The sequence below is a fragment of the Aspergillus puulaauensis genome, chromosome 2 (assembly GCF_016861865.1).
Source record: "Aspergillus puulaauensis MK2 DNA, chromosome 2, nearly complete sequence".
NCBI lineage: Eukaryota > Fungi > Ascomycota > Eurotiomycetes > Eurotiales > Aspergillaceae > Aspergillus > Aspergillus puulaauensis.
The window spans coordinates 3,784,153-3,811,678 of NC_054858.1; the positions used below are offsets into that span (position 1 = coordinate 3,784,153).

At 51.5% G+C, this 27,526-nt stretch overlaps 13 protein-coding genes across 13 annotated transcripts; 7 read left to right on the top strand and 6 right to left on the bottom strand.

Annotated features, from left to right (window-relative positions):
* Positions 1 to 167: 167 nt before the first annotated feature.
* Positions 168 to 1,403, top strand: APUU_21554S (uncharacterized protein; the record flags this gene model as incomplete). Its single annotated transcript, XM_041700319.1, has 1 exon — positions 168 to 1,403. One exon carries the CDS (start codon positions 168 to 170, stop codon positions 1,401 to 1,403), a length of 1,236 nt encoding a protein of 411 aa, XP_041553316.1.
* A 211-nt stretch (positions 1,404 to 1,614) lies between these two features.
* Positions 1,615 to 4,045, top strand: APUU_21555S (uncharacterized protein; the record flags this gene model as incomplete). The annotated part of the gene is made up of 2 exons (XM_041700320.1): positions 1,615 to 1,725; positions 1,784 to 4,045. The coding sequence occupies 2 exons, from the start codon at positions 1,615 to 1,617 to the stop codon at positions 4,043 to 4,045; spliced, it is 2,373 nt and encodes a 790-aa protein (XP_041553317.1).
* Positions 4,046 to 4,106: 61 nt separating this feature from the next.
* On the bottom strand, positions 4,107 to 4,439 carry APUU_21556A (uncharacterized protein; the record flags this gene model as incomplete). Its single annotated transcript, XM_041700321.1, has 1 exon — positions 4,107 to 4,439. One exon carries the CDS (start codon positions 4,437 to 4,439, stop codon positions 4,107 to 4,109), a length of 333 nt encoding a protein of 110 aa, XP_041553318.1.
* Positions 4,440 to 5,744: 1,305 nt separating this feature from the next.
* ATP9 (ATP synthase subunit C family protein) lies at positions 5,745 to 6,197 on the bottom strand (the record flags this gene model as incomplete). The annotated part of the gene is made up of 1 exon (XM_041700322.1): positions 5,745 to 6,197. The coding sequence occupies one exon, from the start codon at positions 6,195 to 6,197 to the stop codon at positions 5,745 to 5,747; it is 453 nt and encodes a 150-aa protein (XP_041553319.1).
* A 2,747-nt stretch (positions 6,198 to 8,944) lies between these two features.
* APUU_21558S (isopenicillin N synthase family dioxygenase) lies at positions 8,945 to 10,048 on the top strand (the record flags this gene model as incomplete). Its single annotated transcript, XM_041700323.1, has 4 exons — positions 8,945 to 9,470; positions 9,520 to 9,639; positions 9,687 to 9,782; positions 9,834 to 10,048. The coding sequence occupies 4 exons, from the start codon at positions 8,945 to 8,947 to the stop codon at positions 10,046 to 10,048; spliced, it is 957 nt and encodes a 318-aa protein (XP_041553320.1).
* Positions 10,049 to 10,185: 137 nt separating this feature from the next.
* APUU_21559A (BTB/POZ domain-containing protein) lies at positions 10,186 to 11,116 on the bottom strand (the record flags this gene model as incomplete). Its single annotated transcript, XM_041700324.1, has 2 exons — positions 10,186 to 10,857; positions 10,910 to 11,116. 2 exons carry the CDS (start codon positions 11,114 to 11,116, stop codon positions 10,186 to 10,188), a joined length of 879 nt encoding a protein of 292 aa, XP_041553321.1.
* A 321-nt stretch (positions 11,117 to 11,437) lies between these two features.
* APUU_21560A (DUF3292 domain-containing protein) lies at positions 11,438 to 13,755 on the bottom strand (the record flags this gene model as incomplete). Its single annotated transcript, XM_041700325.1, has 5 exons — positions 11,438 to 12,275; positions 12,322 to 12,549; positions 12,598 to 13,109; positions 13,165 to 13,374; positions 13,447 to 13,755. 5 exons carry the CDS (start codon positions 13,753 to 13,755, stop codon positions 11,438 to 11,440), a joined length of 2,097 nt encoding a protein of 698 aa, XP_041553322.1.
* A 2,238-nt stretch (positions 13,756 to 15,993) lies between these two features.
* On the top strand, positions 15,994 to 17,392 carry och3 (glycosyltransferase family 32 protein; the record flags this gene model as incomplete). The annotated part of the gene is made up of 4 exons (XM_041700326.1): positions 15,994 to 16,162; positions 16,227 to 16,609; positions 16,659 to 17,182; positions 17,248 to 17,392. 4 exons carry the CDS (start codon positions 15,994 to 15,996, stop codon positions 17,390 to 17,392), a joined length of 1,221 nt encoding a protein of 406 aa, XP_041553323.1.
* A 766-nt stretch (positions 17,393 to 18,158) lies between these two features.
* APUU_21562A (uncharacterized protein) lies at positions 18,159 to 18,823 on the bottom strand (the record flags this gene model as incomplete). Its single annotated transcript, XM_041700327.1, has 3 exons — positions 18,159 to 18,335; positions 18,389 to 18,709; positions 18,767 to 18,823. The coding sequence occupies 3 exons, from the start codon at positions 18,821 to 18,823 to the stop codon at positions 18,159 to 18,161; spliced, it is 555 nt and encodes a 184-aa protein (XP_041553324.1).
* Positions 18,824 to 19,249: 426 nt separating this feature from the next.
* APUU_21563S (uncharacterized protein) lies at positions 19,250 to 21,463 on the top strand (the record flags this gene model as incomplete). The annotated part of the gene is made up of 6 exons (XM_041700328.1): positions 19,250 to 19,322; positions 19,382 to 19,777; positions 19,829 to 20,229; positions 20,278 to 20,817; positions 20,873 to 21,047; positions 21,102 to 21,463. The coding sequence occupies 6 exons, from the start codon at positions 19,250 to 19,252 to the stop codon at positions 21,461 to 21,463; spliced, it is 1,947 nt and encodes a 648-aa protein (XP_041553325.1).
* Positions 21,464 to 21,523: 60 nt separating this feature from the next.
* Positions 21,524 to 23,418, bottom strand: APUU_21564A (uncharacterized protein; the record flags this gene model as incomplete). Its single annotated transcript, XM_041700330.1, has 9 exons — positions 21,524 to 22,339; positions 22,396 to 22,438; positions 22,488 to 22,627; positions 22,677 to 22,710; positions 22,757 to 22,815; positions 22,874 to 22,961; positions 23,011 to 23,036; positions 23,082 to 23,151; positions 23,204 to 23,418. The coding sequence occupies 9 exons, from the start codon at positions 23,416 to 23,418 to the stop codon at positions 21,524 to 21,526; spliced, it is 1,491 nt and encodes a 496-aa protein (XP_041553326.1).
* A 522-nt stretch (positions 23,419 to 23,940) lies between these two features.
* Positions 23,941 to 25,394, top strand: APUU_21565S (FAD-dependent oxidoreductase; the record flags this gene model as incomplete). The annotated part of the gene is made up of 4 exons (XM_041700331.1): positions 23,941 to 24,381; positions 24,431 to 24,746; positions 24,805 to 25,030; positions 25,097 to 25,394. The coding sequence occupies 4 exons, from the start codon at positions 23,941 to 23,943 to the stop codon at positions 25,392 to 25,394; spliced, it is 1,281 nt and encodes a 426-aa protein (XP_041553327.1).
* Positions 25,395 to 25,594: 200 nt separating this feature from the next.
* On the top strand, positions 25,595 to 27,357 carry APUU_21566S (uncharacterized protein; the record flags this gene model as incomplete). The annotated part of the gene is made up of 2 exons (XM_041700332.1): positions 25,595 to 26,410; positions 26,446 to 27,357. 2 exons carry the CDS (start codon positions 25,595 to 25,597, stop codon positions 27,355 to 27,357), a joined length of 1,728 nt encoding a protein of 575 aa, XP_041553328.1.
* Positions 27,358 to 27,526: the final 169 nt, after the last annotated feature.

Consider the following 27,526-nt stretch of genomic DNA (forward strand, 5'->3'; position numbering starts at 1 on the left):
CTCGTATTCATGGCACCCTGATTCGCTGCACTGGACCGACTCAGCCTCTCTGGGCATGCCAGGATACAGGGTCTCGTATTCCCAGTTAGGAAACGAACCCAACTTCAAAGCGTCAAGATTCCATCGCATCGTCATCCCGTCGAGAACCAGACTTCAACCCACTGCTGATGATGTGGAACCGAGTATTCCTTGCATGGCTTGTTCTGCCCGTGGTTGCGCAGTCCGACCGGGACAGCCGCGATGTGCTCTGCGTGTATCCTCTATCCGGAGTCTATGCTCCTCTCCAGCGGATCCTCTTCTATCTCTTACTGTCATTCGGGGTCATCGGTCGCCGCCAGAGATGGCTCGTAGCTGGAGCCCTGGCAAGCGCCATGACCTACTGCGGCGCCGCAGCAATACACTCAATCCTACTGCTTGCCAAAGCCCGCTCGCCAGTCGTTGATCTGGATGTATACGGTGTCTTCGCTGCAACATCCACCGGGATCATGCTCACAACACCTCTCCTCGCCTGGTCAACGACACTGCAGACCGTGGAGCGAGAGGTCCGGATGCTCATCACCCTCTGGACCCTCCTCATCCTCGTCGGCGCCATTCTCGCGGTCGCAACGATCTATATCAGGGGAGCAACCAAGAGCCCTCCCTGCTACGACTCTTTATCGTTAGACATCCCATCTACAGCATCAACATTGCACAATGCCACCGCCAACTGCACATATGTCTGCTTTCCAGAAGTATCCCCTCTAGGCCGCTCCCCAGACGACGTCCTCGTCTGGGACAATAAACTCGCGCGACCTTTTGATATCATCTCTGTTTTCCTCCCAACCATTGCAGCCGCCGTCCCAGCTGCTTTCATCGCGTGGACTCAGTATGTCTACCGCAACGGAGATTCTTATCTCATCCGGCCACCGCCGATATTCAGCCGTCTAGAACTTGGGTGGCTCGGGGAGCTACTATTCGAGAAGCGGCGCGATCGCAATCCGTCCTCGAGAACCCACTCAGAACCACCAGAGCTATCTGAACCAGCCCCAGGCCGCCGTCCAGTGCGGTTTCCCTGGCTCGCTGTGGCATACCAGTACTACTTCGTGCTCGGCTCGTTCGGCGTCTTCGTGGTGAACCTGGTGATGAATGAGGTGCGGTTTCGAGATCTCCCCGTGGACGAGATGATGTATGAGGTGGACCAGTGGACTTCTTGGGTGGGCGTTGCCTTGATTCTGCTGGCGCAGGTGCTGAGTCGGTTTTTGAAGCGTTCGAGAGCGGATACTCTACGGAGTGCAGGTGGTGGAGAGGAACTGCGTATATGGGATCAGGAACGGGGTGAGGGTGAGTATCGGAAGGAGATGGGTATACGGACAGACACATTTCGCAGTGAGGCCTCGACATTTCGGAGGAGAAATAGTCTTTAGCCCAATTGTATTGAATATCTTAACCTAGTATATTATAGTATGTTATATGGGCTGGAAACTGATCGGCGCAGAATACGAGGATCAGGCTGCTGCGGCTCTGCCTATTTATGTCCAGCTCCCCGCATCGCCTGGCCTGTTTTCTTTCTCTCTTTCTTTCTTTCTTTCTTTCTTTTCCTTTCCACACCTCGCGAGCTAAGATATTGGTTTGAAAATGACCGACATCGCGACATCAGAGGTGCTCATCTCCGAGCTGGCCACCAAAGAGGTCACTCTCGCCCCAAAACAAGTCACCGTCGTGCGCGAGATCCCCACCACCATCCAGGTAACCCCAAGCTTATTTATTTATTTATTTATAAACATGTTCTAAGCTAACAAACCAGCCCGGCCAAAACGAAATCACCATCCTCGGCCTCGACCCGCACGTCGACCGCGACTCCATCCGCATCGAAGGCTCCGGCGCCGCGACCATCACCGACATCCAGACCAGCGTCGTCCCACAACGACTAGACTTTAACGACGTCTACCCGCTCGAGACAGAAAATGACCGGCAAACAAGCGATGAAGACGAAGATATCTCCGAGGACGAGGAGGCGCTCGACGACGCCGAGCTGCAAGCGATCCGCAAAGAGATCGAGAAGGTAGAAGAGCGCAAAGGACGCGCCTCAAGCGATATCAACGCCGCGCGCGCAATTCTGAATATCATGGAGGATTACGCGAAGGGACTACATAAAGAAGAGAAAACAGATGTGAAGCAGTTCGAGCAGTTCTTGGATCTATATAGTACCCGGCGCGACGCCCAGGCTGAGCGCAACCAGGCGGCTGTCGCGGAGGTCGAGACCTGCGAGAAGGAGCTGGCGAAGCTGCAAAGGAGATTCGAGCGGCGCAAGGCGCGATATCTGCAGGACCAGCGCGCGGCGTCGCTGGCGGTTCGGCTGCGAAATGAGAAGCGGGCTAGGGCTCGCGAGCAGAAGAAGAGTGAGCGCGTGCAGGAGCGCCGTGAGAAGAGCTACTTCTGGGCCAGCAGTGTCGGGCGGGTCATTGTCTCGCTGGATGGGCAGAATGCTGTATTCACGCCGGGGTCGAGTCGGAGAAGCTCGGTGGTTGAGAGGGTTGAGAGGGTTGAGAGGGTTGAGAACGTGCAGGAGGCCTCGTCCATTGATGTCGTCCTGCGCCTGAGCTATATCGTGCCGAAGGCAAGCTGGTCTTCGCGGTACGAGCTGCGGATCAATTCGCCCTCGTCGTCTGCGCGGTTGACATATCGTGCCGAATTCATCAACTCGTCGACCGAGACCTGGCGCGATACTCGCGTCACGCTGTCTACATCGCAGGCTTCGTTCAGCGGCATCGGGGCGCGCATCCCTTCCTTGGATGCATGGAATATCAAGCTGCTGGAAAATGCTTCCAATGGCAGCTCGTCCAACGGCCCTTCTTGGGATCGGATCCTGGATGTCCCCCGGTCTGGTCCTGTTGGGAATTTCGCACTATTGCATCATCAGGATGCAGCTCGAAAGCCTTCTCACTATTCAAAATTGCCGCCTTCTATTCCGCCAGCACAGTCCGGTAGCCTTTTCTCAGTGCCAATAAACTCGTCAACGGGGTCCGAACCACAGGCAGGAGGCCTGTTCGGAGGACAAGCAAAGGGGGGAGGCCTGTTCGGAGCACCACCGCAACCACCAACACCACAACAGCCTCAGAATCTGAATGGCTTCGGGTCGAATTCAAATAATGTGCCCTCGGCAGCACCACCAGCTCCTCCTCCACCTCCTCCTCCTGCTCCTTCATCCGGAGTGAAGTCCTTATTCGGACAGTCGATGAGTGCACCCAACAACGCCGGAGGCCAGTCGCCACAGAACAACCCATTCGACACCGCAGCAAGCGCAGCAGTCGAGCTCGAGGCGGACGATTCAGACACGCAGTCTCTTACATCCAGTGCCCTCGAACACCAGGACTCCGTCAAGCAAGACTACGGCATGACAACCTCGTACGAACTCCCCAGCCGGCGCACACTGGCCCCCTCCCTCGTTTCCCGGCGCCACGTCCTCGCAGACCTCGACCTCAAGTCCGTCACACTCACGTACGTGGTTGTCCCCAAGCGCCAGGAGGCTGCATTCCTACGGGCCAGAATCAAGAATACCTCCTCCCTCACGCTGCACCCTGGGCAAGTTGGAATCACGGTCGACGGGACGTTCGTCGGGACGGCGAGTCTTGAGTTGTGTGGGCCGAACGTCTTTTTCAATATCTCGCTCGGCATTGACCCGGGGATTCAAGTCAAGTATGCAAAGCCGGCTGTGAAGCTGATAACGGGTGCAATGTTCTTCAATAAGGAGAATGGGGCCAAGTTCCGCCGCTCCTGTTGGGTGAATAATACAAAGACTACTGCCGTGGATCTTATCGTGTTCGATCAGGTCCCTGTCTCGGACGATGAGAAGCTCCGGGTGAATCTTCTGCAGCCGGCTGGTCTTGAGAAAGAGGGTGACGAGGCGGATATCGAGATGGAGAAGAAGAAGGGACATGGAACTGCAACCCTGCAGAAGAATGGCCAGATCAAGTGGACGCTGCGTCTTGAGCCACGGGAGGAGATCCGTCTCGTGCTGGAATATGAGGCCAAGGTGCCAACTGGGAGCGATGTCAGCGCGGCATAATCCGCTTATAGTCCGTAGTTAGTTTAGATATCCAATGCAATCCATATTCAATCAGCCCTAACTACCAGTCAAAACTTCCTGGCATTTTCTTCACTTGCTTCACCTCTTTGGCTTCCGTGACGTCCTTCCCATCCCCACCAGCGCTTTTACCCTCCGCGTCAACCCCCCATCTCTCCCTCCAACAAGCCAACTCCTCCCTCCAAAGATCATTAACACACGGGTCGCACGAACTCCCACAGCACTCCCCCAGCCCCGGTTTCGGAGGCGGGTCATCCCCGTCCCGCGACGCGGCCTTGACAAGCTGCTTTGTGCGCGTCTTGGTAAGCCGTTTCGCGTTTTTTATGCGCGGGACTTCCTCGGGCTCATAAAGTGGCGTTTTTGTTGCGGATGGCATTTGGATGTGCAGTTTTATTATTGTGCCGGATGTTGATGATATATGTTTACAACCCGTTGATATATATCTCTGTATACAGCTTTGACTAGATAGCACGTGATGACGGAGATACCCGGGCGGGTGAACAAATTTCCCGAATCACTCCGAGTCCTGCTTCTTTCTTGTTTCCACGCATTCCTAATGTCTCGATTCTCTCGAATACTGACGGTAGATCGGATGTACTCCGTCGCTGGAATTAACTCGGCCATCTGATAACCGGCCAGCATATCCCATACAATTCGGCAGTCATTAAACGCACGTCCTACACACTGTTACAGCCACAGTCTTTGACTCTTTGGTCATCACATCACACTGAGCTCAGGGGCGTCGAATAAACTGCAACCCAACCAGACCGACCTGGGACCAGAGAGCAGAGCCATCAACGTCGCAGCAGCGGTAACGGCAATAATAACAGGGACAAATATTAAATACACGATCGTCACCGGGATCGGAAAGAAAAAGGTAAAGGAAAGAGGAAAGACGAAACGGGTGCATTAAATTGTGCTTGGCGCGTCCACTAGCGCAGGAGAGCTTGCCGGAGCTCCGGACTGCCAGATTTTTCAGTCGGCTGTCTCTGAACGAGTTAAACGGCTATATAGGAGTGAAATATGATGGATTGGGTTATTTGGTTAGACGGCAAGGTTATGGTTTGGTGGTCTGCCCAGAATTGAGTTGGAATTGTTGGACTGAGTTGGGGATGTCATGGAGGCGAAAGAGCTGACGTCTACACTGCGACTTGCCAGGCCCGGAGTTGAGGCCACGCATCCGCAAGGCTCCGTTAGCTAAGGCCAGCTCCAGCTGTGGAATACGGGGAAGCACTGTTTACGACTTTGCAGCTACAATTGACGTACTGTGTAAATTCAGCTGAGTAGAGGCACTCGTTAAGTGGTCATTTTATGGTCTATATGTACAGTGTATTGCTTGATGACGGGCCGGAAACAAAGGGAAAAAATGGAAAAAGATGATAGTGTAGTACATGATAATAAAAAGACCACCACAATTACCTCCTACCGGCTATGCACAATAGCCAACCGAATAGAAGAAAAAGTCCCAATATCGAGAAAAATAGAAAGAACCAAATCTCATCTCATTGCCCAATCGTACACTGCTCGGAACGTAATAATGAATAACTCGCGTGTATTTATCCAATTGCCGGGTTAAAACAAGACAGGTTTTCCCATCTTCTCTCTCTTGTCGTGGTGATGTGATTTTCTTCGAAGGCTCTCACACCCTCAAATTGTCCGTGGTGTGTGGGATTGTCGTAATCTAGACGTACTTGCACATCATGGCAACCATGAGGTCGAACAGACCAATGGCTTCGACGAAAGCGAAACCAAGAATGGCGTAGGAGAAGAGCTGGCCACGGAGAGCAGGGTTGCGGGAGACGGCCAGGAGGAGAGAACCGAAAACAACACCGATACCGATACCGGCACCACCGAGACCGATGGCAGCAGAGCCCATACCAATGTTCTGGGAGACCTGGACCATGGCGTCGGCGATCTCAGAGGAGTACTGGCGGCGGGCAGCGAAGCCCTGGCGAGCGGTGGCCTGGATCATGGAGGGCTGCTGGCGCTTGACGGTCTGGAAGGGGATGGCCTGGCGCTGGGTGGTGAGAGTGCGCTTGGGGACGGCCTGGACGCGAGCGGCAGGGCGGGCAACCTTGGAGGTTGCGGCCATGGAGGTGGCCAGGCGCTGGGCAAAGACACGAGAGGCGGCCATTGTGAGGAATGGGAGTTGAGATGGAGGAGAAGAGAGAGAGAATGGAATTGGAGATGGACTGAGGATGGAAGAGAAGAGGAAGAGAAGAGGAGAGAGAGAGAGGAAGTCTTCCAGGAGGGAAGAAAAATGGGGAGGAAAATGGCCCTAGCACCTAAATACGTTTCCCGCTTAATTTTCGCCCTTTTTTCCCAAACCCTCCGCGCCTTTCGTGCGCTAGCTACGTTGGGAGGCTGGGAACAACCCTACGCCGAACCTCCCGTATCGCCCGTACGAGAGAGAAGGGGGGAGAAACGGTATTCACTGTATTCTATCCCTATCTGGGCCTCCTGGCATTCCACCCTGGGGAGGTCGGGTTCCTTCGGGATGGGGCCAAGCAGCCTGAGTTTTGGTGCAGCCAATAATGCACCCACCCGTGGAGCGGTGGTGAGCTGTCGAGGCGTCTCTCTTGACCGTGAATTGCTCAAGCAGCAGGTCCGCAACGTAGTGGAATCCACTGGTTGCTCCAGCCACGGCGAGGCATGCCCACTTCTTCCGTCTTTCCGTGATGATGGCTAAGGAACAAGCCTCTACGATTGACAAGTTATTACTGTCTGATGACTCTGGTCTGACTTGCACGGTGCTGCCAATTGCTCTACTCCTCCGGTGTATACCCAATGCCGGCAGCTGCGCAAAAAAAAAGAAATGATGTAAAAATTCTGCAGTGGGTCCAGACTAAATGGGTCCGATAAAGTGGTACAGGCCCACTAATCCCAGCCAATCACCAGCTCCGACCCTGCTAGCTAAATGGGCAGCGGCTTCTCGGACGCAAATCAGCGACCAATCCGGCCCGAATCGGGAATGCGGCTCCACCAGCACCGGACTTGGTCAGACACACTGGATCCCCAATTCCCCCAAAACAGGCTGGCAAACACGCTTGACCGAGGGCTCGGCTGGAAGGAAATCCTGTCAGTTTCAAGTGATGGGGGGGAGTGACCAAGTCTGAGCGATCATGCGCTGGGGAAGACGCGGCAGCAGCTGCGACTTGTCCGGGCCCCGTAAATTACCGTATTGGCGTCTCACCGAATTCGGATTGGGATTTGCCGTTCTGGGCCGAAATCCACCCAAGCAACAAACAGCTGAATGCTGTTGCTCAGGAGTCAAGGGCAGCGAACACCACCATTCTCGAGGGGCGAAGTGCCAGGTTATATAGCTTGTCTGGATCCTCCAGACTGCTGCTGAAAAACCGGTGCTGGGCGAAGCCGAGTCGATGGACGAAATCTCGCCTCGATCCCGAGTTCGCCATCTTGCTTGGCTATTTTGCCTAATTTCCCTCAGCCTTCTCCTGACCTGCATCTCGATCTGTTTGTTTCGCCGCGTCTGCAGCCGTATTATTTACCTTTGCCCTTTTTTGTTTTCACCCTGCGACCTCCCATTCTTTGTTTAGGTTTCCCTGCCAGCTCGCTTTTTGAAGCACTATTTGTGATGCATACAATTGACACAGCACGCTGACCACAGTGAGTCAGTCTGAGCTTGGGGCTGCTTCAGCTGTACGGTAACTTCCGCGTGATCTCCCAGATTAGGTAACGGTCCCGAATAAGTTAAGGGGCACTCAGACGAAGCATGTGCCCAAACGTCTAGCTGCCAGCACCAGGATGCCAGGATGCTGCTCCTGCGCCCTTAGTTCCGGCGGCTTTTCCCGAGTCTTCTCTTCCAACTTTGTTCTTTGTCCGCTGGCGTTAGAAAAGTCTCTGAACCCTGCAATAATGGCCTTTTTTATCGTTCAGTGTCCCCTGGTCGCAACCTGCAGTAGCTGATCGGTTCTGTCGGTATGGACGGTATGGACGGTTTCCCACGGCTGCCAGGTTTGGCAAGTTTGGCGCGTATACCGCTGGGCCTCGGTTATTGCTCTGTCTCCGTCCATTCCGCGGACGGACGATGGGAGTCTCAAGGACGTGGCCTTTACGCAAGCTGCCGTGGTAATTGCTCGGTGAGGACCCCGGAGATTTCTCGCGAAATACGGTCCGGGTCTTTTTCACCTCGTAGTTGATACAGCCCGTAATTTATTATTCTCAGACCGAGTCTTTGACTGCTCAGGCGTCTCTACCGTTGAGATTGGCATTCTGAAACGTAAATTGGACACTTGATGTCAAGTGAAACGAGAAGCATTAGCTGATGTGAGTCATGTGACATAGTTTGCATTGTTTGATCTCTGCCCTGCTGCGCTTTATACTATTTATGCTCAGCATTCACCATCCAGCCTATGAATTCTGCAACTGCCTTGTGGCCAATAGATAAATGGAGTAGTTGAAATAAGTTTAAGCTTCTGTATTCATACAATAGTCTTCCATGCTGGCATCATCCAATTATGTCCTTTGTTAAGCACATATGGAGGATATATATTTTGGTAATAGACCCGCTGTATATATTGGGACAACCGACAATATCCCGGCGTATGAGCAGTTGACTAGGTAAACTGCACGATGAGCTGCTATTTAAAATTAGGCTCAGCCGATAATATCCTTTTTCAAAGATACTGACTTGACTTTGGTGTTAAAAGTGAATACAGGCTTGATTGAATAGTTGCTCGTACAGTTAGAGAGTTGTGGTCATTAGAACAATAAAAAAACTCCTTTAAATATGATATACAAGATACCTGCACCGGACTAGTTTGAGCCAATAAAGACATTTCTTATCTGAGGCTCGTATAATTGCCAGAAATGCGGCTTCCCCGCATTTGATACTCTCCCTCTGCCAGCATTCCCAACAACATGACTGAAAACGCAACCGAATCCAAGATCGAGATCCCCGTCATAGACATCTCCGGATATCTACAAAATGATAAAACAAAGACCAGAGAGATAGTTGCAGCTCTTCAATCCGCCTGCAAGAACCCCGGCTTCTTCCAAATAACCGGGCACTCAGTATCCGCTGATCTCCCAGCGCTCCAAAGTCTGCAAGGATTCTTCAGCCTACCCCAAGACGTGAAGAAGCAGGTACACAGGAGCAAATCCAAATGTTTACGAGGGTATGAAGTTGTAGGCGAACAGAAGCTCGAAGCCGCGATGGGCGGGGACCAGAAAGAAGGCTTCATGATCGGCCCTGAACTACCCCCTGGGCGATTCTTGCAAGGTCCGAACCAGTGGCTTGAGGAAAGTATCTGTCCTAGATTCCGGGAGACTTTTATGCGATACTTTAACGAAGTGCACCAGTTGAGCAAGTCGGTGTTTCGACTGCTTGCGCTGAGTTTGGAGCTGGAGGAGATGTACTTTGATGACTTTGTTGCGAGTAGAGATTGTAAGTTGATGAATCTCACTATCATTCTGAATGTTAACGGTGGATCAAGCCATCACGATGTGTAGAGCGCATCGGTACCCGCCTACTACGAAGGAGATGGCCACCAGAACAAGAGGGATAGGAGCCCATACTGACTTTGGGGCGCTGACTCTCCTACTTCAAGACGAGGGTAAGGTTGCCACCACTATCTGGAGAAATAAGATTAATGATAATCAGTTGGGGGACTGGAGGTATATTACGAACCAGAGGACAAATGGTGTCCGGTGAAATACATCCCCGATGCCTACGTTGTGAATATCGGCGATATGATGGGTATGGACCACAGTTGACAGAGTATTAATAGCAATATTGACGTCTGTATAGAACGGTGGACGAACAACCGCTACAAATCAACCCGCCACCGTGTTATCTCGCCGGTTTCGGGTAAAGATCGATACAGCATTGCTTTCTTTAACGAAGGATTGCTGGACCAGGTTCTTGAATGTATCCCAACCTGCATTGAAGAGGGAGAGAGACCACTGCATGAGTCTATTACGGTGGAGACGCATCTGCGTGATCGCTACGGAGGGACATATTAGGTACTCTAGGCGATATTGTGCAATCAAAGCTCGTAGATACATTCCGTTATCGACTCTATGCTTTCCCTAAACCCATACAGATGGCATTTCCCGACAAGAGACATATAACGCCGATTCAATACCACCTATCTGGAAAGTCAACGATAATAAGGTGTATTGCAGGTCGCACAATGAAACATTCGGCTCTCGAAATCGCCTGGCCTTAGCTTCACCTGCAATTTAACATGGCAAATACTGCACTTGTCTTTCAACAAGGCCCAGTTGATAAAGCTGGCAATATGTTCTACCTGCGTCCCTCCCCGTATCTTGTCGTCCTGGACTAGCTGAGAGAGAACACCAGAGGCAATCTTCCCATGCGATTCCAGAAATCTCGTCATAGCATCGTCTTCGAGAATTCGGGGCGCATCGGTGCAAATGGCGCTGACGATGGTTTCCTGGAACAGTGTGTCGTGAGGGGGCAGGATGGCGAGGGCATGCTCGAGTGTTATTGGGAAGATCTGGCACTCCCAGTTTTCTGCGCACCACTCCTCGAAGCGGTTTGAAGCAAACGTCTTCAGAGGCGGGATTCCGAACTTATCGGCGGCAACATAAACCTCAGCGTGAGTGTATCCCCCAAGATCGTCGCTAGTGGCTCGCTGTTTTCTCGTAGGCCAGTGCGGGTGGGGATGATCCTCAAGAGACTCCAGATGGCGACCTAGATCCTTGATATGGTGCTTTTCGTGGTAATCATTGAAGTACAGGAATGACAGAACGCGTTCAACCGTTTCAAGGTCATCATCTGGGAGATCAACTGTGTGAGTGATGCCCTCCTAGACTCAGTGGTTAGTTCAGCAGCTTGGACTATGTTATATAGCAACTGACCTTGAAGTGCCCACTCATTGCGCCTCTGAAAAGGTCCGACTGGGTGCATAGAATGGAGCGATGCGCTTTGAAAGTAAACCCCTGACAGGTCACAGTCATATCGGAATATTGGCCGCAGAGGAACAGGTCCTTCATTGTAGTCTGAATAAGTGATTTGGGGGAAGTAGCCTGGTCAGACTGATCTGATTCAGTTTCCGAGGATGACATTTTGAAAAATCCTTAGAACCGCGATTTTCACTTGGTGAATTCGATTATGGGAACAGGGCTGATATCAAATATATAGACTTGAAGAGAAGTGAAGTGAATGGGCTGTGTAGGGCTGTTACAGGACTATGGCTAGGTAGAAACCTCTCCCTACCTATGTACACAAAAGAAAGAGTCATATTCACTGATTCACTACTTATACATATGAGCCTGAGTCAAACAACCCGCTATGCAGAAAACAAGATACTACCACCCCTTCCCATACTATACCAGCCTAACCACCTATCTCCAAACCTGGATAGCCTTAGCACTTGTCCACGATAATCAAAAGCTTTGCCAAACCTGTCCATCAATTGCAGCCAGCCGATTAAATAGCTCGTCCCGTTTCCCCATAGCCGTGAGCCGGAACGTCTGGTCTGCCTGTTTGCCAGTGACAACGATGCCATCAACAACCTCCTTCCCCCCAACAGCCCAGCCGGTAACCAGCTTCCCCTTCCACCCCATCCCACCAATCTTCCTCATCTCCCTGATATCAGTAACGGGAATATCGAAATAGACACTGCCCTTCTTGCGGCTCTCCAGCCTATAATCACCCAGCTGCGCAGTCGAGTCCGTCGTGAAATAAAGCACCGGCGGCTCATGCGAGGAATCGAGAATCGCCATCCCGCGATGTCCGTGATACCGCGCGTCGAACTCCACAGGGCCAGAGGGTAGGATCTCAAGGCCCTTCTTCTGCAAAACGCCCTTCTGGTTCTTTGCGTGCGAAGTCCCGAGCACGGGGACTTCTGCTCTGGCGCGGGACACGGCCAGCTTGCTTTCGATGCTGGCGGCTGTGGTGCCGCGGAAGAAGCTGAGGACTTTTGCGGAGAGAGGTTTCTTTTCTTTATGAGAGTGTTTGTCTGTTTCTTTTGAGTGTTGCTCGTCGGCTTTTTCGTGGTGGTGGTGGTCGTGATGGTGTTTTGGCTCTGGGGCTGCGGCTCGGTCGATTTCCTCTGATGTAGCCCCGATAGCGAGCTGTTTGTGGTCGATGGAGGCTGGTCTTGAGGGCGCTTTACCGAGAGAGTCTGAAGGAGGTGGTGGCAATGGCGCAGCGTTTGCTTCTCCGATACGCAGCAAAGTTAGGGTGAGCTGTGCATTTGTCGGGACACCCTTGAAGAGAGAACTGTGGAATATCAGCAATTGTCCATATTCTTGTGGCAGAGACATACTTCTGCAGTTGAGACAACTCCTTCCAGTGTGGATATTCGCGGTCCAGATACTGGATGCCACGCTGGATAATGGGGTCTCCGAAGAAGCCAAAGCCAGCGAACAAGGTGCTCATCTTGGTGAATACATAGCTGGATGTTAGAATGGCCGCCAGGAGCCCAGATACCAGCACGCCAACCAGGCGCAGACGGGGCGTCATCATCGAAAACGGAGGCGTGGGCGACAGCGCACTGCCAACTATCAGCAAAATTATCGAACATATCAAGAAGAAAACATACTTCCCAAACCGCTCCCAGGTATCAATCACATCAGCCATGACCCGCATCGCCTGGTCCGCGCCATTAAGAACGGTCTGCCGCATCGGATCTCGTGTCTTATCATGGTCATCAGAGGGATCCTCGCCCTTCGCCGCGGCCTGCGCATCAGCGGCTTTAGAGACGATATCCATCGCATCCGGGACTTGGTCCTCCATCGGAGCATCCTGGGGTGTCCCTTGGTCATGTTTACCAGCGGCACTCCCCACGGCCACAGTAGCAACGCTGGCAATTAGGTTGCTGGCTTCTTGCTCGGCTGCCTCGCCCTTGAATTTCTCCGGTGCGCCTGTTACGCTGTCGTGGGAGCCTAGAACCCCAGCCTTGGGTTTCTGGACGCCGCCTGTTTCTGTGTTGACCAACGCAATAGGCGCAGGAGGGAATAGCAGTTTTCGTGATTGAGGGAAGACGACCAAGACGATTAGCGCGGTGAATACTGTAGGAAGTAGGATGTCCAAGAGACATGCTATGAAGTAGACCTGTCGACTTGGATTAGCTGCCTGGTTAGCCATACATCTAGGATATGGGAGATACCGAGCAGAAAGCGGTCGTCCGACGGGGCTCTCTCCACGAGCGCAATCTCGCGATATGTTTAACAAAGGCCGTTAGACCAATAACAATGGTTGTATAGAACCGCTCCAGCGTCGCGCGGAGCTTATCCGGAGAAAAGTGATCATCCTCTGCACGATTCAGATCGAGTCTCTGCAACGGGGCATCAGGGACGGATTTGACATTGTAGATTTGCTACACATTGATCAGTAACTACGTCTCTCACATCTCACACCAGAAGAGCAAAGTATCACTTAGGGCAATCACCTTATTAAACCGTCGAATCAACAAGAACAGATCCTCATTCGACAACCCCTGCACAATCCGCTCCTCAATGACATCCGACCTACCCCAGCCAATATCAGAGAGCTGGTTATCCTCGCCAGCCTTATGGGCGAGACCCTTCGCCTCTTCGTCCGGGTTTACTTGAGACAAAATATGGCTATCAGTGGGCCCGCTGGCGCTACTTTCCGCTAATTTAGCCTCTTTTTGCGCTTTCGTCTTCCCCTCGAAGGCATCGTCGATCTTTTGGTGGCCCGGCCGGTCTTGGGCCAGTGAGTCGGGGACGTCTGACATGGTGATTTGGTGGGTGTGTGATTGAAAGAGTCAAACCTTCAGGAACAGGTCCTTTGGCCACTTTATGAGGGGGAGAAACACTTTACATCATGGATGCTCATTTCCAGTCGCCGGTGGGGTGTATACTGTCGACGTCATCGAGTGGATATTGTGCAGATTATTAATGTTATGCTGCATAAGTATAAAACACGTGATTTATGTTGCCTGATTGGGAAGTATCGAGACAGGCGGCGAATGGTGAGAGGCTCTGTGTCCAGAAACAAGGTAATGGTTATACAGTTGTGCCTGGGAGAGTTTGATATGTGCTGGTATGTACAATTTTCGGCGCTGTATGTCTATACCACATCAGGAGATTTTAACGAGGATATAGCCCTAAGCTGGAAGCTTGACTGGATCTTTGATTGCTACTTCGATATCACCTTGGATAATGTCTACTTTTCTCACAATAGGAAGGATCACAAGTTGTCCATTAAAAGAGCATTGCGGGCAAGGCTGGAATTTGAATCGAGTCCGGGATACATAACAGGACTATGAGGAGCTATATAGCGCGAACTGAAGGAGGCTACCGGAAGTAACTAATATACCGGCAAGCGTTCCTGAAAGTTATTTTACGAATGTCCAGCTACTCTTGTTTTCGTTGCTGTGGAAGTTAATTATTTGTGTCAGCAACATCTACGCCGGCAACAACAACTAGTTGCAACAGCCATTTGGCGGCAGAAAACAGAGTTTCACGGTTAGATCTGATGAGAGATTTTTCGGCAATAAAGCACGGCTGTTTGGAATCTGCCGTTGCGCTGTTAGCCATATGATACAGGGTAGGGCAAGGGGGAGCACGTGGATACTGGATCTTCTAAGATAGTCCCGTTAGCAAAGTTCCGAGGAAAATGGATTTCCATCCTTTATAAGAGCGATGGATAATTTACTGTTATTTAAAGCACTGGATTGTATTGCTGATTGCTGGTAGTCGCTCTCAATGCTCGAGGGGACGCAAATGAGGTCTAGATATCGTTAGACGGCCACTACATAATGAGAAATATATGAGATATTGTTCAGGGAAATTATCACAGGTTATAGAGATTATTGATTGGGTATCGAGCTGAGAAAGGCGATTATGAGAAGCTCACGCAACATAAGCCATAGGTAATACCACAGCCTTGTCCGCATTAGGTTTGTCGGGCCGCCTGACTGGAGAATAACGACGATCATCGAGGCTCTGCACTTGGCCCCAGTCGAACTTTTAAGAGCCAACAGGGCGCAGTGGGCAAATGCATCCATTGAGTATTTAGCTCTCGCCAGAGTAAGTGGTTACGTATGCATGATTAGTCTATTAGGTGCTTGAGTAATGCACTGGCAGGTTATTTGTTGCGCTTCGTGAGGCTTAGACGACGAAGGATGCGCCGGTGGTTTTGCTGGACTTAGTACTGCTTTGAACGGGATACTGAAAAAAGCGCAAATTATACAGTACTTCGTAGCTGGGAGGAGTGAACAGGAGTGAACAGGAGAGAACAGGAGAGAACAGAAGAGAACAGGGAAGAGCGTGCTAAAAGGGGGCATCGTGGTTGGTCCTACTGAACAGACGCCTCAAATTAGTGGACGCCGCCATTTAGCTTTCATTGGCGAGCGTTATTGCAAGGGACTGCCAGCTCGCAAGAAGGTTCTCACTTGCAATATTGGCAGTGCTCTTATTTTAGTCTTCGTCTCAGCTTTGGGGTTTGGTTCTGTCGTGAAGGACAGCATTGTGCGTTCTCCAAATAGCACCGACTCTGCAGTCAGATTCGTAAATCGCGCCACGCGTTGCTTTATCCTGGTGGCAGAATCCATGACAAAATTGGCATTTAACAGTGTTTCAATGTTTAAAAAAAGGTATTGTGCTGCCTGTGCCGCGAATGGGCTGCTGGCAGCCTCACTACCGAGGCAGAGCACAAGTAGGAAACCGCAGGGATCGCCGGGACAATTACGCCCAAACCAATCAAAAGAGACACTAAGAATTACAGAAGCCTGGAGTATACTGGCCAGCCTACTCCAGATCCTCGAGTGATGACGGGGGACTGGCTCGCAAGCTTATCCTGCTCGATGCGGTTATTGGCGCCGCCGCGCACTAGGCAGTGTAAGAACAGCTCGTATGGACCAAGACACCAAACTAAAGGCGATGCGATGCCTAGCGCCAATACGGGGTACTTGAAGAGACCGTCGCCCCTGGATGCTTAGCCTGCTATTCTTATGCGACTGCTCTGCAGGATGCTACTCCCACGACACTGCAGACGACTGGCCACATTTGCGATTGTCCTGGCGGCACTCGTCTGCTGGAATTCATTGCGGCAGTCACATAGAACGGTGGTGAGAAATGAGCAAGACGAACACCCACTGCTCACAAAGTACATTCGAGGCAGCCGAGTGAAAGGTGGAGGTAGGTTGCGTCTTGTTGATAGACCAGGAGTATCACCAACTGACCTCCCCGTCTTACATTATAGCTTTGCACCTGCCGAAAGAATGGACGGAAAGATCTACGAGCGCTATTGATGCCATCCTGGCTGCTGCAGAACTCGTTCGCAACAAGACCAGCTCTGATCCCCAGGGCCACATCCCCAATTCGAACATACCGCGAATCATCCACCAAACATGGAAGGATAAAAACGTCGAGGCTTGGCCGAAAGCATACCGTGAAAGCGCAGAAAAGTGGATGCGCGTGGTAGAAGACAACGACATCCCATACTTATTCTGGGATGATGTCGGCGTCGCCCAGTTCATGAGATACTTCGAACCAGATTTCGAGGCCGAGTTCTACGCTCTGCCCAGCAATGTCGAACGATCCGACGTCTTTCGCATCTTGGTCTGCAAATGGATTGGCGGCGTTGTACGTATCTCTCCTCCTCTTTCTAGTAGCCATATCTAACCCTCAGCAGTACGCCGACATGGACACAGCACCCATCCGCCCACCCACAGAATGGATAACCCAAACCGATTTACTCCCCTGGACAGACCACAAAACACTAAAGACCTACCACTCCACCAAACCCGTAACGGCCATCGTCGGAATCGAAGCCGACAACGACCCCGAGCGCGATATCTACTGGCGCATGGGCTACTTCTTCCCAGTCCAACTCACCCAGTGGTCTTTCGCTTTCGCTCCTCACCATCCAATCCTGCAGATATTCATCGATCGTCTGCGCGCGACGATCCGGCTATACGCCAGGGATAGTATGATGGGTACCCAGCAGCCACTACCGGATTCGTATCCGGGGACTCTCGACTACGTTGATCCTGTGAATCTCACCGGCCCGATCGCGTTTACGGATGCAGTGCGCACGTATCTTGAGACGGAGGGCGATCTGCGCTGGGATGCTGTGACAGGTCTGCAAGATGGCCCTGATGGGGGCGTCAGTAAGCTCGTTGAAGATGTTCTCGTTCTGCCGATTACGGGATTTAGGTACGTAACTACCCAACAACATCTGCATGGTTATATTACGCAAAAGCTAATGCCTAGAAGTCCAGGGAGTCGTCGGTTCAGAGATATGGGATCCAAACCTGTTACGCATCATGCGGCGCGGCTGTACCACCACGCACAGGGATCATGGAGAAAATGGAACCTGCGGGTGGAGGTGGGCAAGTTCTGTCGGACGGCGTTTGGGCTGTGTAGGGACTGGTCGAAGGTACCGCATGGGGATAGTTGGATTTTCTGATGGTTTGATTTGATGCCTTTTACGAGTTGTTTATACCCGGGACGGCCTTTGATATGATTTTAATAACTTGGTGGTCCTATATTACCATCCATAGACGTTGAGTATGAGTATGATTAACTATAGAGGAATGTTTATTCATGTTCTAAAAAAAGAATCCTACGTTGATAGTGGGGATATTGATTTAGACTCCAGGCAGCTGCGTTCCACGAGCTTGTGCTTGATTTATCTCCACAACTTCGAAGCTTCGATCTAGAGTGGACTAATGTTTTCGATGCGTTGGCATCCTGGCCTTGCCCACTCTGATTCGATGGAGGCATCGGGAGGTGGATCTGGCGTCTGCGCGGTGGCAGAGCGTGGATGTAGGCAGTCATATTCTTTGGTATAGGGTGGGCTAAGGTTAGACCTGGGCCTGTTAGATCTATAGTCGCATTAGAGGATCAATGACTGGTGAAGGATGGTAACCTGCTGTATATAACATAATATTGAGGAGAATAAGGAGTTATATCAGTGATCGCTGGTGAGAAGGATTGAGTTCTGTAGTTGCACATATCGGCCATCCAAGGCAGGAGAACGATTGGATAAATAGTACATTCTGCATTTCAGTATAGTTATCAATAGCCAGCATAATATCTTGATCATCACAACTCATAACACATAACAGAAGCACCAGACATGTTGAATATCCATCGAACGAGCGAATGGAGGGTGTGATATCAGTTGGCCTCAGCATTTCGGGTCCCCTTCTACATCCCCCGTTTTCTTGACAACAACTCTCCAGCCATCTGCATTGTAGAGGGTCCCGGAAACCATCCCCACCGAGTTGGCACAGTGGTCCACAATGATTTCGGCGCTACGCGCAAGTCGTGCAAACCACTGGAGCTCCATGGAGTGGTCCGGGTCCTGGATATAGAATCAATAATGCATTCTTGGGATGGGATAGGGGAATAACTCACGTCATTGCACCAGTGGATAGCTGTTTCCCACGAACAGCTGACCCGTGTGCATCGCGATGGTCCAAGTTTGGGCGTTGTTGTAAGCCTGTCGAGATACTTCATGCCTTCTACAACACGATAACTGTGGACGAACCAGTATTTGTTGCACTCGAGCTCGTAGTTGTAGTCGCGCGCCTGGAGGGTTGAGTTAGCCCCAGCCTTGAGCCTAGCGTAGGCTGCTGCGTCGGTATCATCGAAGGCAATGTCACGGTCTGCAGAGCGCGGCAGAGAGTAGTCAATGGCGTCGAAGGCTTCAATATCGAGGGTGTCGACGGCGGGCGCCTGTGGAGTAGGCCTGGTTAGTATGTTAAAGTTTGGGACGATGGAATGGGTACGAACAGCAGCTACAGTCAGGGCAAGGACTGCCAGCAGGAGGATTGAAGTAAGGAACTGCATGATTGTGGGCAGCGTAAGGATGCTTGAGTAGCAAAGGGTGGATGAAGAGGGTGAAGGTGGAAAGCAGAATTCTGATATTAGGAGGGGTATTTATACCATGGATTCCTCTTTATCGGCCTACATTTCCGCTGTAAGAGGAATTAACGGCGTAGAAATATCAGATTGTGCGGAGTATTCACTGAGTTGCCAGTGAAGACGGCTTGGGAGTTCTGGACCGTCTAGCATTCATTGACCGAGTGCATGGGTTGGACCAACTTGGCTTTGGTCTACAGCATGGATTGCCATCAGCCATACAATGAATCCTTATATTACCTGAATAGCACTAGCCAAGTTAGTAGTGAGTTAATGCGGGACTCCAACGATCCGAGGCCCGAAGCTGATCGCAACGTCCAATCTCCAACTCATGCACAGCACCAGAAATCAAGCATGCGCCGGTTCAAAGGCAGGTCAGCCAATGCCTGCCACTATTGCAGAACCCAGAAAGTGAAATGCAGCGGCGGTACGTTGTATACGATGTATTCCATGCCCGAGGCCGCAGAGTTGTAACTTGTGATCCAGAACGCCCGTGTACCAGATGCCAGTCTTCCAACAGAGACTGCATCTTTGCCGCCAAAGATCGTTTAATAAAGGTGCCGGAGAACTATGTACGCACACTACAGAATGAGGTTAATCAGCTCAGGCAGTCGTCGCGAGCGGATGGAGATACTCCTACACGGGGAAACACTGAGCGTCAAAGCCCGCATGATGGAAACCCCGAGCGGCTGATTGAGAATTCAACGACGGAGTACTTTGTATCAAAGCTCAAAGGTGCCTGCTCCGGTACAGAGCCTGTTCAGTCTCACGAGAATGCTATCCCAGAAACACCTGCTAGTGCTTCAAGAAATGGGCTTTCGCACAATCATCCCCAGCACTCGATCTCCAAATACACCTATGTCCCGCTAGATTACGACAGCAGTAAGCGATAATCCACGTCTGAGTGCGGTGCACTGATACGAATATTTGCAGGTGCAAAGGTAGCTGTCAAGCTTCCCCCGTATTCCTACGCCCTCTACCTTCTCAACCAGTTCGAGGCTTTCATCGGTTCCGACTACCACTGGTACCACAGACAGCATTTCCACGACAAGATGGAGGCAACCTATAATTCTCCCCACAAGCAATCAGTAGACAAAGCCTGGATTTGTTGCTTTTCGGTGGTTCTGGCTTTGGGAGAGTCATACACCTGCAGGGTTGCCCCGTCGTTTACAATCGACGAGACGACCGCATCGAACACCAACACTCAAATCTCCCCAGAGGCTGGACAGGTAGTTGCTCCTCCCGGAATTGAGCTATTCAAACAGGGTCTCCTCCTGCTCAAACTGTCATACGAGGAGCCCACGATTGAGCAAATCGAGGCCCTTAACCTCATCGTAGGATACTAATATCCCGAACCACCATCTATAAAGCTAACGAACCAGGCCTTCTACTCCTACTCCCTAAACCGGCGCCGAACAGCATACGCTTATGCAGGCATGGCCCTCCGCCTAGCAAAAGTCATGGGGCTATCAACCACCCCAGACCCCCGCGACATCGAGCCCGTAGAGGTTGAACACAGGAAGAGAGTCTGGTGGACGGCGATATGCATGGACCTGATGACCTGCACGGAGCTATCCATAGCACCTACAGACGGATTCGACGACGACAGAGTCGGCTTCCCAGATAACAGCAGTCTTAGTTCCATGGATGCGAGCGAGGCCTTCTCTGACCCGCAGCATCTCACGGCGCAGGTCAAACTCCATCGTATCAAGTACCGGGTTATTGAGCGGATATCGGAGCTGCGATCTGGTGATGCGGATGAGACGCATAGGCTGCTTGCGCCGTGTCTGGAGGCGTTGCGATATTGGCGACAGGAGTTTCATGCGTCTTTGGAATATGCAGAGGATGGGGGGTTTGCAGAGAGTACACTGGCTCGTCCTGAGATGCGTACTATTGCATCAGTTTTGATGAGATATAACCAGGTGAGACCCTCACTGCTTTCTTTATGTTCTATTGAGCTCCTTACATTTACCACAGTGCTATATCCTTTTACTGCGGCCGCTGCTCTTGAAACAGCTGTCTTCTCTGGTCAGAGAACAGGCACCCCTTGCAAGTCGCAGCAGTGACCTTGTGAGCCTGAATGCAGAATGTCTACGAGCAGCGAGGGACAACAGTTTCATCCAAATAGCGCTTCACAAGTGCCATAAGATAGGTGTGCTACCCCTCCAGCCCACTACTGCTAGGGAACAGGACTAAACGGTTGCAGCCAAATTCGGATTCTGGGAGTCACTGCATATATTCTCGAGTCTCACAATCCTAATAATCAGCAACTTCATCATCGAAAGATCCCCGACTTCCTTCCCCAGCACCGAAACCAAGTCGTCGTACCAGGCTGTCCGGGACTTGCTAGGAGAAATGGCCCAGGCGGGCAACCTTGCCTCGAGGGACCACGAACAGATGATTCGGGATATCGAGGGACTGTTTACAACTGGTCCTACTGGGTCTACCGGGCCTACTACAGATGATATCGGTGATCTCGCTGCATGGAATGATTTGCTCGATTTTGGCAATACAGGATTCGACACTGCTATCTTTGAGTCTTTCCCTTCATCGCTGGAGCACTTTTGACCTCTTAGCCCTATTGAGGTAGTCTGATATATAAATCAATCGAAAGTATCCAGCAAAGTCCTACACAAGATACCTAAACCCCCTAACCCCACCCCCCATCTCAACCTCCTCCTCTTCCAGCCTTCTATTCGCCCTCTTCAGCAAACCCCTAAACCCAGTCGCAGAGAGAATCGCCAACAGCGCCGTCCCCGCATTAACACTCATAGCAAGCACAAATCTCGGCTTATCCTTATTCGGGTAAAGATACGGACTGTAAATCGACGAGCAATTCGCAATAGCATTTGCCAGCGCCAACGCAGCTGCTCTCTTCGCTGCCGGGCGCGGGATCGTAGTCGCGATCCAGGACATGGATAGGATAAACGCTGTATAGACACCGGGGAGCATGATCATCATAGCGAAGTAGCGCGAGGCGATCTGCGTGGTTGCAGCGGAGATTATGAAGCCCGCGATGGAGACGCAGAGGGGCAGTGTGAGGTGGAGGTATCGCTCGCCCGTGCGGTCTGCGTTACGGGAGACGGCCATGGCGACGAGGCAGGAGAGGAGGTAGGGCGGTGCAGTTAGCAAGAGTGTTCTGATACGGTCGTAGCCTAGGCCTTCGACGACTGTTGGGAAGAAGTTGCTTATTGTGCCGCTGGAGGTTGAGCCGAAGGCGATGGTGACCAGGAACCAGGTTTTGGGGTCGCAGATGCAGGATTTGAACCCGTGGGTGAGGCCTTTGGATTCGTTGGTGTCGGATTCGGTCTCGGTCGTGTTCATGTCTGCGTTCAGCCGCCACATGGCCATTTGTCTTTCTTGCTCGGTGAAGCCTTTGCTGTTGTGGGGGAAGTTGGGGAGGACGAAGTAGGCGGAGAATGCGACGACGACGGTGATGGAGCCCTGAACAGTTGTATCATGTTAACAGTGGTTCAGCTAGTTGTAGAGAGGGGGGATACCTCGATAATGAACAGCCATCTCCAGGCGAGGAGTCCTCGGACACTGTGTCTTTCAGCCATATAAAACATGCCAGCTGTGAGGTAATACTCACCCATCCATGCCATCTGTTATTCCAGCAGAAATCAAGCCAGAAAAGGCGCCTGATAGTAAGGATCCGCAGTAGAGAACGGCAGTGCGCAACGAAAGCTCTTTGCTCGTGTACCAGGCACTCAAAGTCGCCATGCAACCAGGCTGGAGGGATTAGTTTACATCCACGAATTGTAGGGATACTGATACTTACAAAGTATGCAGCTTCGACAAAGCCCAGAAGGAATCTTTCCATGTTAGCCAGCTAGAAACTGTGAATCCAGGGTCTCATACCGACATGCCAAAAGCCCTCCATAGTTATGAGTCGCGCCACTCGCGCCACATAGAATCCCCTGATGGATGGTAAGCTGATGGACATTGTATAGAGTTTGTCAATAACCATCGACTTACCCATAGAACCATGCAAGTAGGAAGGTATAGTGCGGGCTTCCCGACTCGAGTGAGGAAGAGATTCGACGGAACCTGCATGAGGATGTATCTAGGGCTGTCAACCTCATTGAAGGATGTTGGATCTATGGATAACTCACCCGACAAATAGGATACTGACGCAGGTCTAAAAGCATTAGCTTTTGCAGTCTCTCTTCGAAGTATCAAATACCTGGAACTGGACAGACGACAGGCCTAAATCGTCTTCTATTCCAGCGAGCTTCGCGGCTGCAATGGCATTTCTGGGGCGATTAGGGCCATCATTCAAGAGCACACCCAGTCTCGGATCCATACCTATCGAGGTAGTTTAGTATATAAATCAAAACTGACATTGGCATCAGCCTAATGTCAAGCTTCCTGACTAGCCGTTTCTCGAGAGCATCCCGTTCCGCATCGGCAAGGCAGTGCAGCAGGGGAGGCATAGCCGGGATGCACAGAGCCAGACCATATTCGTCTTTGTCTTTCACAGGGGTATCGGGTCTCTCAGGCTGTTTCTTCGTTTCTTGCATGGCGAGAACAAGGGATATTTAATATGTTTTGCTGTAAGTGGAATAAAAGTATGTGGAGAGGATCATCTGTACACTGTGGCAAGGAGGCGGCATTTATACCTGACAAACCCAAAGGAATGTGTTCTTATCTCCCAAATTACATATCTATAATAACTCTCCAACCCCAGATTGCCAGCTTGGCGAGGCCCTCCCCCGCAAATCTGATAGTGTGCTTCCTGTCTCCTCGGCCGCTACGGCTTGGAGATGTGTCTCTGATTGGCACATCGGCGGGTCTCCAACATGCAGTGCAGTGCGATTCTTGTCCGTCCAATTGGAGGTAGAGATATCTCCAACTCCTTCGTTGTGCTGATATGGATACTCGGCCGCTACGGCAATATATACGATTTCGTCCCGTAGGAGCCGGTGCGTGCCCGGCCAGCATAACATAATCCAGTCTTTCTTCAACTGGACTCAAGATATAAAAGCGCCCGACCAGTATAGCGTTGAACAGTACATATTCATCATTGAGATAGTATTCTGAAAATGTCCCAACCCTGCATCCTGATCATCGGCGGCGGCGCCTTCGGCACCTCAGCCGCCTACCACCTCTCCCACCGTGGATACACCAACGTCACAGTGTTGGACAGATTCCCAGCACCCTCAAAAGAAGCCGCAGCGACAGACCTAAACAAGATAATCCGGTATGACTACCCAAACCCGCTGTACACAAAGCTCGGCCTAGAAGCCATGGGAGTGTGGAAAGACCCCAAGTCGCTTTTCCGAGGCTTGTTCCGGGGGACGGGCTGGATTATGGCGGCGCATGATATGACGAGGGAGTTCTTAAAGGCTGCGTATGACGGGGCAAAAAAGGCCGATAAAAATGGGGTTAGATGGTTGAGTGTACAAGAGACGAAGAGGACCTGGCCTGAATTTACGGGGGCGTTTAACGGTTGGGTGAATCTGTGGAGCCCTGAAGCTGGATGGGTAAGTGCTATCAATATCTACATTTCATGACTTGTATACTAATGGACAGGTCCCATCCGGCCAAGCACTTCTGCGCTTCTCACAGGCTGCCCAGGCAAACGGGGTGAAATACGTCTCCAGCGACGCTGGCTACGTGAAACAACTCCTGTTCAACGCACAGGGCGAATGTATTGGCGCCCTAGCTGCCAATGGACAGACCCATCTCGCCGATATTGTCATCGTCTGCACGGGTGCAAATACAGCAGCGCTGGTTGAAGCAAAAGACGAGATCATCGCGCGCTCGCACTGCGTCGGTGTGATCCAGCTGACACCTGAGGAGGCGGAGAAATATAAGGGTCTTCCTATTGTGGATGATTTCGAGCAGGGTATGCACTTACCTACCTCGTACGCTTTAATCATGCCGATGCTAACATAGTTTGTCAGGAATCCTCTTCCCACCGGATGAAAACGGCCTACTGAAACTCTGCAGCTGCCGCTTCATCACAAACTACTACAACTCGCACATTCCCGGGGCTTCATTAGGTCACTCGCATGCCGACTATCCTGAAGACGGCGTCCCGCGGCAGATCGAAGAGGAAATGCGATCTTTTGTCCGCGATATGATCCCCGAGCTGGCGGATCGAGAATGGGTTTCAACTCGGATGTGCTGGTGAGTTTACCTGCCGTGTTAATATACATTCACCTCACGGAAAGAATCACTAATAAGAGTTAATAGGGACGGCGACACCAAAGACGTCAATTTCCGCATCTGCGCATTCCCAAATACCAAGAACCTCTACATCGGCACGGGGGGCTCCGGGCACGGCTTCAAGTTCATGCCGATTATCGGGAAGTATATTGCGGATATGCTGGAAGGGAAGCTGGATAAGGAGTATGCAGAGCTCTGGAAGTGGCGCTTTGGTGCTACGCCGGTTAAGACGGGGCAGGAACCGCATCCATGGCCCCAGAGGGACTTGGGGGAGCTGGATGGGTGGAGGGGGAGGAATGCGAGGGTTGTTAGGGGGAGGTTGTAGATATTTTATCATAGCATCGTTACGGTGCTTTATGCTGAGAAAGTGATGGTAGAGGGGTTTGTGATTCTTGCTGTGGAGGCGGAGACTGTTGTTCGACTGAAGCCGCCGAGTTATGAGCCTTTGGCTTGATGTCTTATTAGCCTGCATATCTAAAGTATCTATCCCAACAAGGAAATGGAATGGAAACTGTTACCGCCATGATGGCTGCCTACTCAGTACTTAGAATAGACCTCAGCCACAGCCAGACACCTGCTATATCAAACACCGGCGTGGCACTACTGCAGCTAACAGAGACCCCTGGCCCTCTCCTGTCCCTCAGTGGTTCAAGAAGAAAAAGCAACCTCCAGGCTTCTATTTTCACCACCCCGGCGCCAAACACAGATAGGGATACAACACAGCCCCAGGCGCAGCTGGCAGAGTGCCTTGCTGTGGCATCAGAATGGGCTCCCACTCCATATTTGAAGGTTCGGCCCGTGTCGTTGTGGCAACTTCTCTGCTCCACTGGGGATTCATTTTCAAAAGTGATAATGGCTTTGACTAGCGATCTTCTTGCCACTCCGTTACTTACAAGCCACTCGCCTTCGGAGGCGTTTCTGGGGCTGCCCATCCCGCCTATCTCGCTGGATGAGGACGATCTCACCTCGCTGGTCGAGGATTTGCCAGAGACGCCCTCCCCTTGTGTAAGGAGGGAGTCGAGGCGCGTGAATAAGAATCGTCGAAAGACTCCGAATTATCGATTTATCAAAGAGCTTGAAAGAAGGAACCGGTCGCCGGAGTTTGCCGCCATACTTCGCAATCTCGGGGGTCCGCCGCCTGATGGAGAATCAGCTCGACCTGGATCTGATGCCCTGGAATCAAGATCGCATGATGATACAGAAAGCCAGAGACTCGAGCAGCAGACTTCAGCTTTAGAGCTTTCAAGCCCCGAGGATTCTCAGACTGACGACTCTACTGAAATACCCTCCTTCACCCCCAACCGACATACGCTCCCAGAAATATTCCGCGACATGAGAGACGTAATGACAGCCTCCTACGATGAGAACCAGGACAGGCATACATTCTCTTCGACCGCCTAGACGAAAGCCCATTTTTCAAGATCGGAAAGTCCACCGACACCAAGAAACGAACAGTGACGCACCTGCAAAAGTGCCAGCTGAGGACATGGGCGTCGCGAGCAAGACCAGCAACGCCTATCCGGATGCCGACGAGACTCGAGCGACTGGTGCAGGCTGAGCTGCAGAATCTCAATTATGTTCCAGACTGTCACTGCACTGTTAACCATAGTGAGTACTTCTGGGGCCGGAAAGACGTTGGTCTTGAGTCGTTGGACTTTTGGTGCCGGTGGCTGCAGCACAATGAGCCGTATGACTGCGATGGGCGGCTTAAGGGGTTTTGGACCGATCGGTTGGAACTCTTCCAGGGAAATGTCGATAAATATTTCAGATGTGATAGTCTTGTGTGCGCAGTACGAAACGAGGACACCCCGGCTTGCCGTGACTGTCTGCGAGCTGGGTGGAAAAAATGGACAGAACCAACACCAGAAGACGAACTCGACTACGCCTGCAGAGCGAATATCCCATGGAGACAAGGTCAACACCTCATTAAGCGGTTTAGCAGATTTGGCTTCGTCAATACTTTCACTCTGGTCTCGTTTGCCAACGTGATCGGCTTGCTTTTGTCCATCTGTAAATGGCTTTCGGAGCCCAACGTATACCTATCCCTCATACCTCTCAGGCTTATGGCATTCTGGCTCGAGCCGAAGACCCAGCTGCCAGAGTCTGTTGTTCGATTCGTTCTTTCATTTGCAGATACGGTTCTTCTGGTTGTTTGTGTTTATGCTCGCTTTCAACATCGCGATGGATCTGTCGATGGAAGAGGGAGTCCACGAAGGCCGCCCAAGAGAGCAAAGAGGAGCAGTGTTGGAGAGGCAAGACAGGGCGATGTTAGAGAACTGGAACTGTAGCAAAGTGATTGCATGTTATATTGCATGTTATTGCATGATCCCTGACCTTATGATAACTAAGAATAGAGCCGGTGCTAACCAGATGCGGCTATGACTCAACTCCGATTTATAACTTTCTGTTATTCCACCTCCAGCTGATAACTGTGATAACGTTTCTTCACTCATCTAT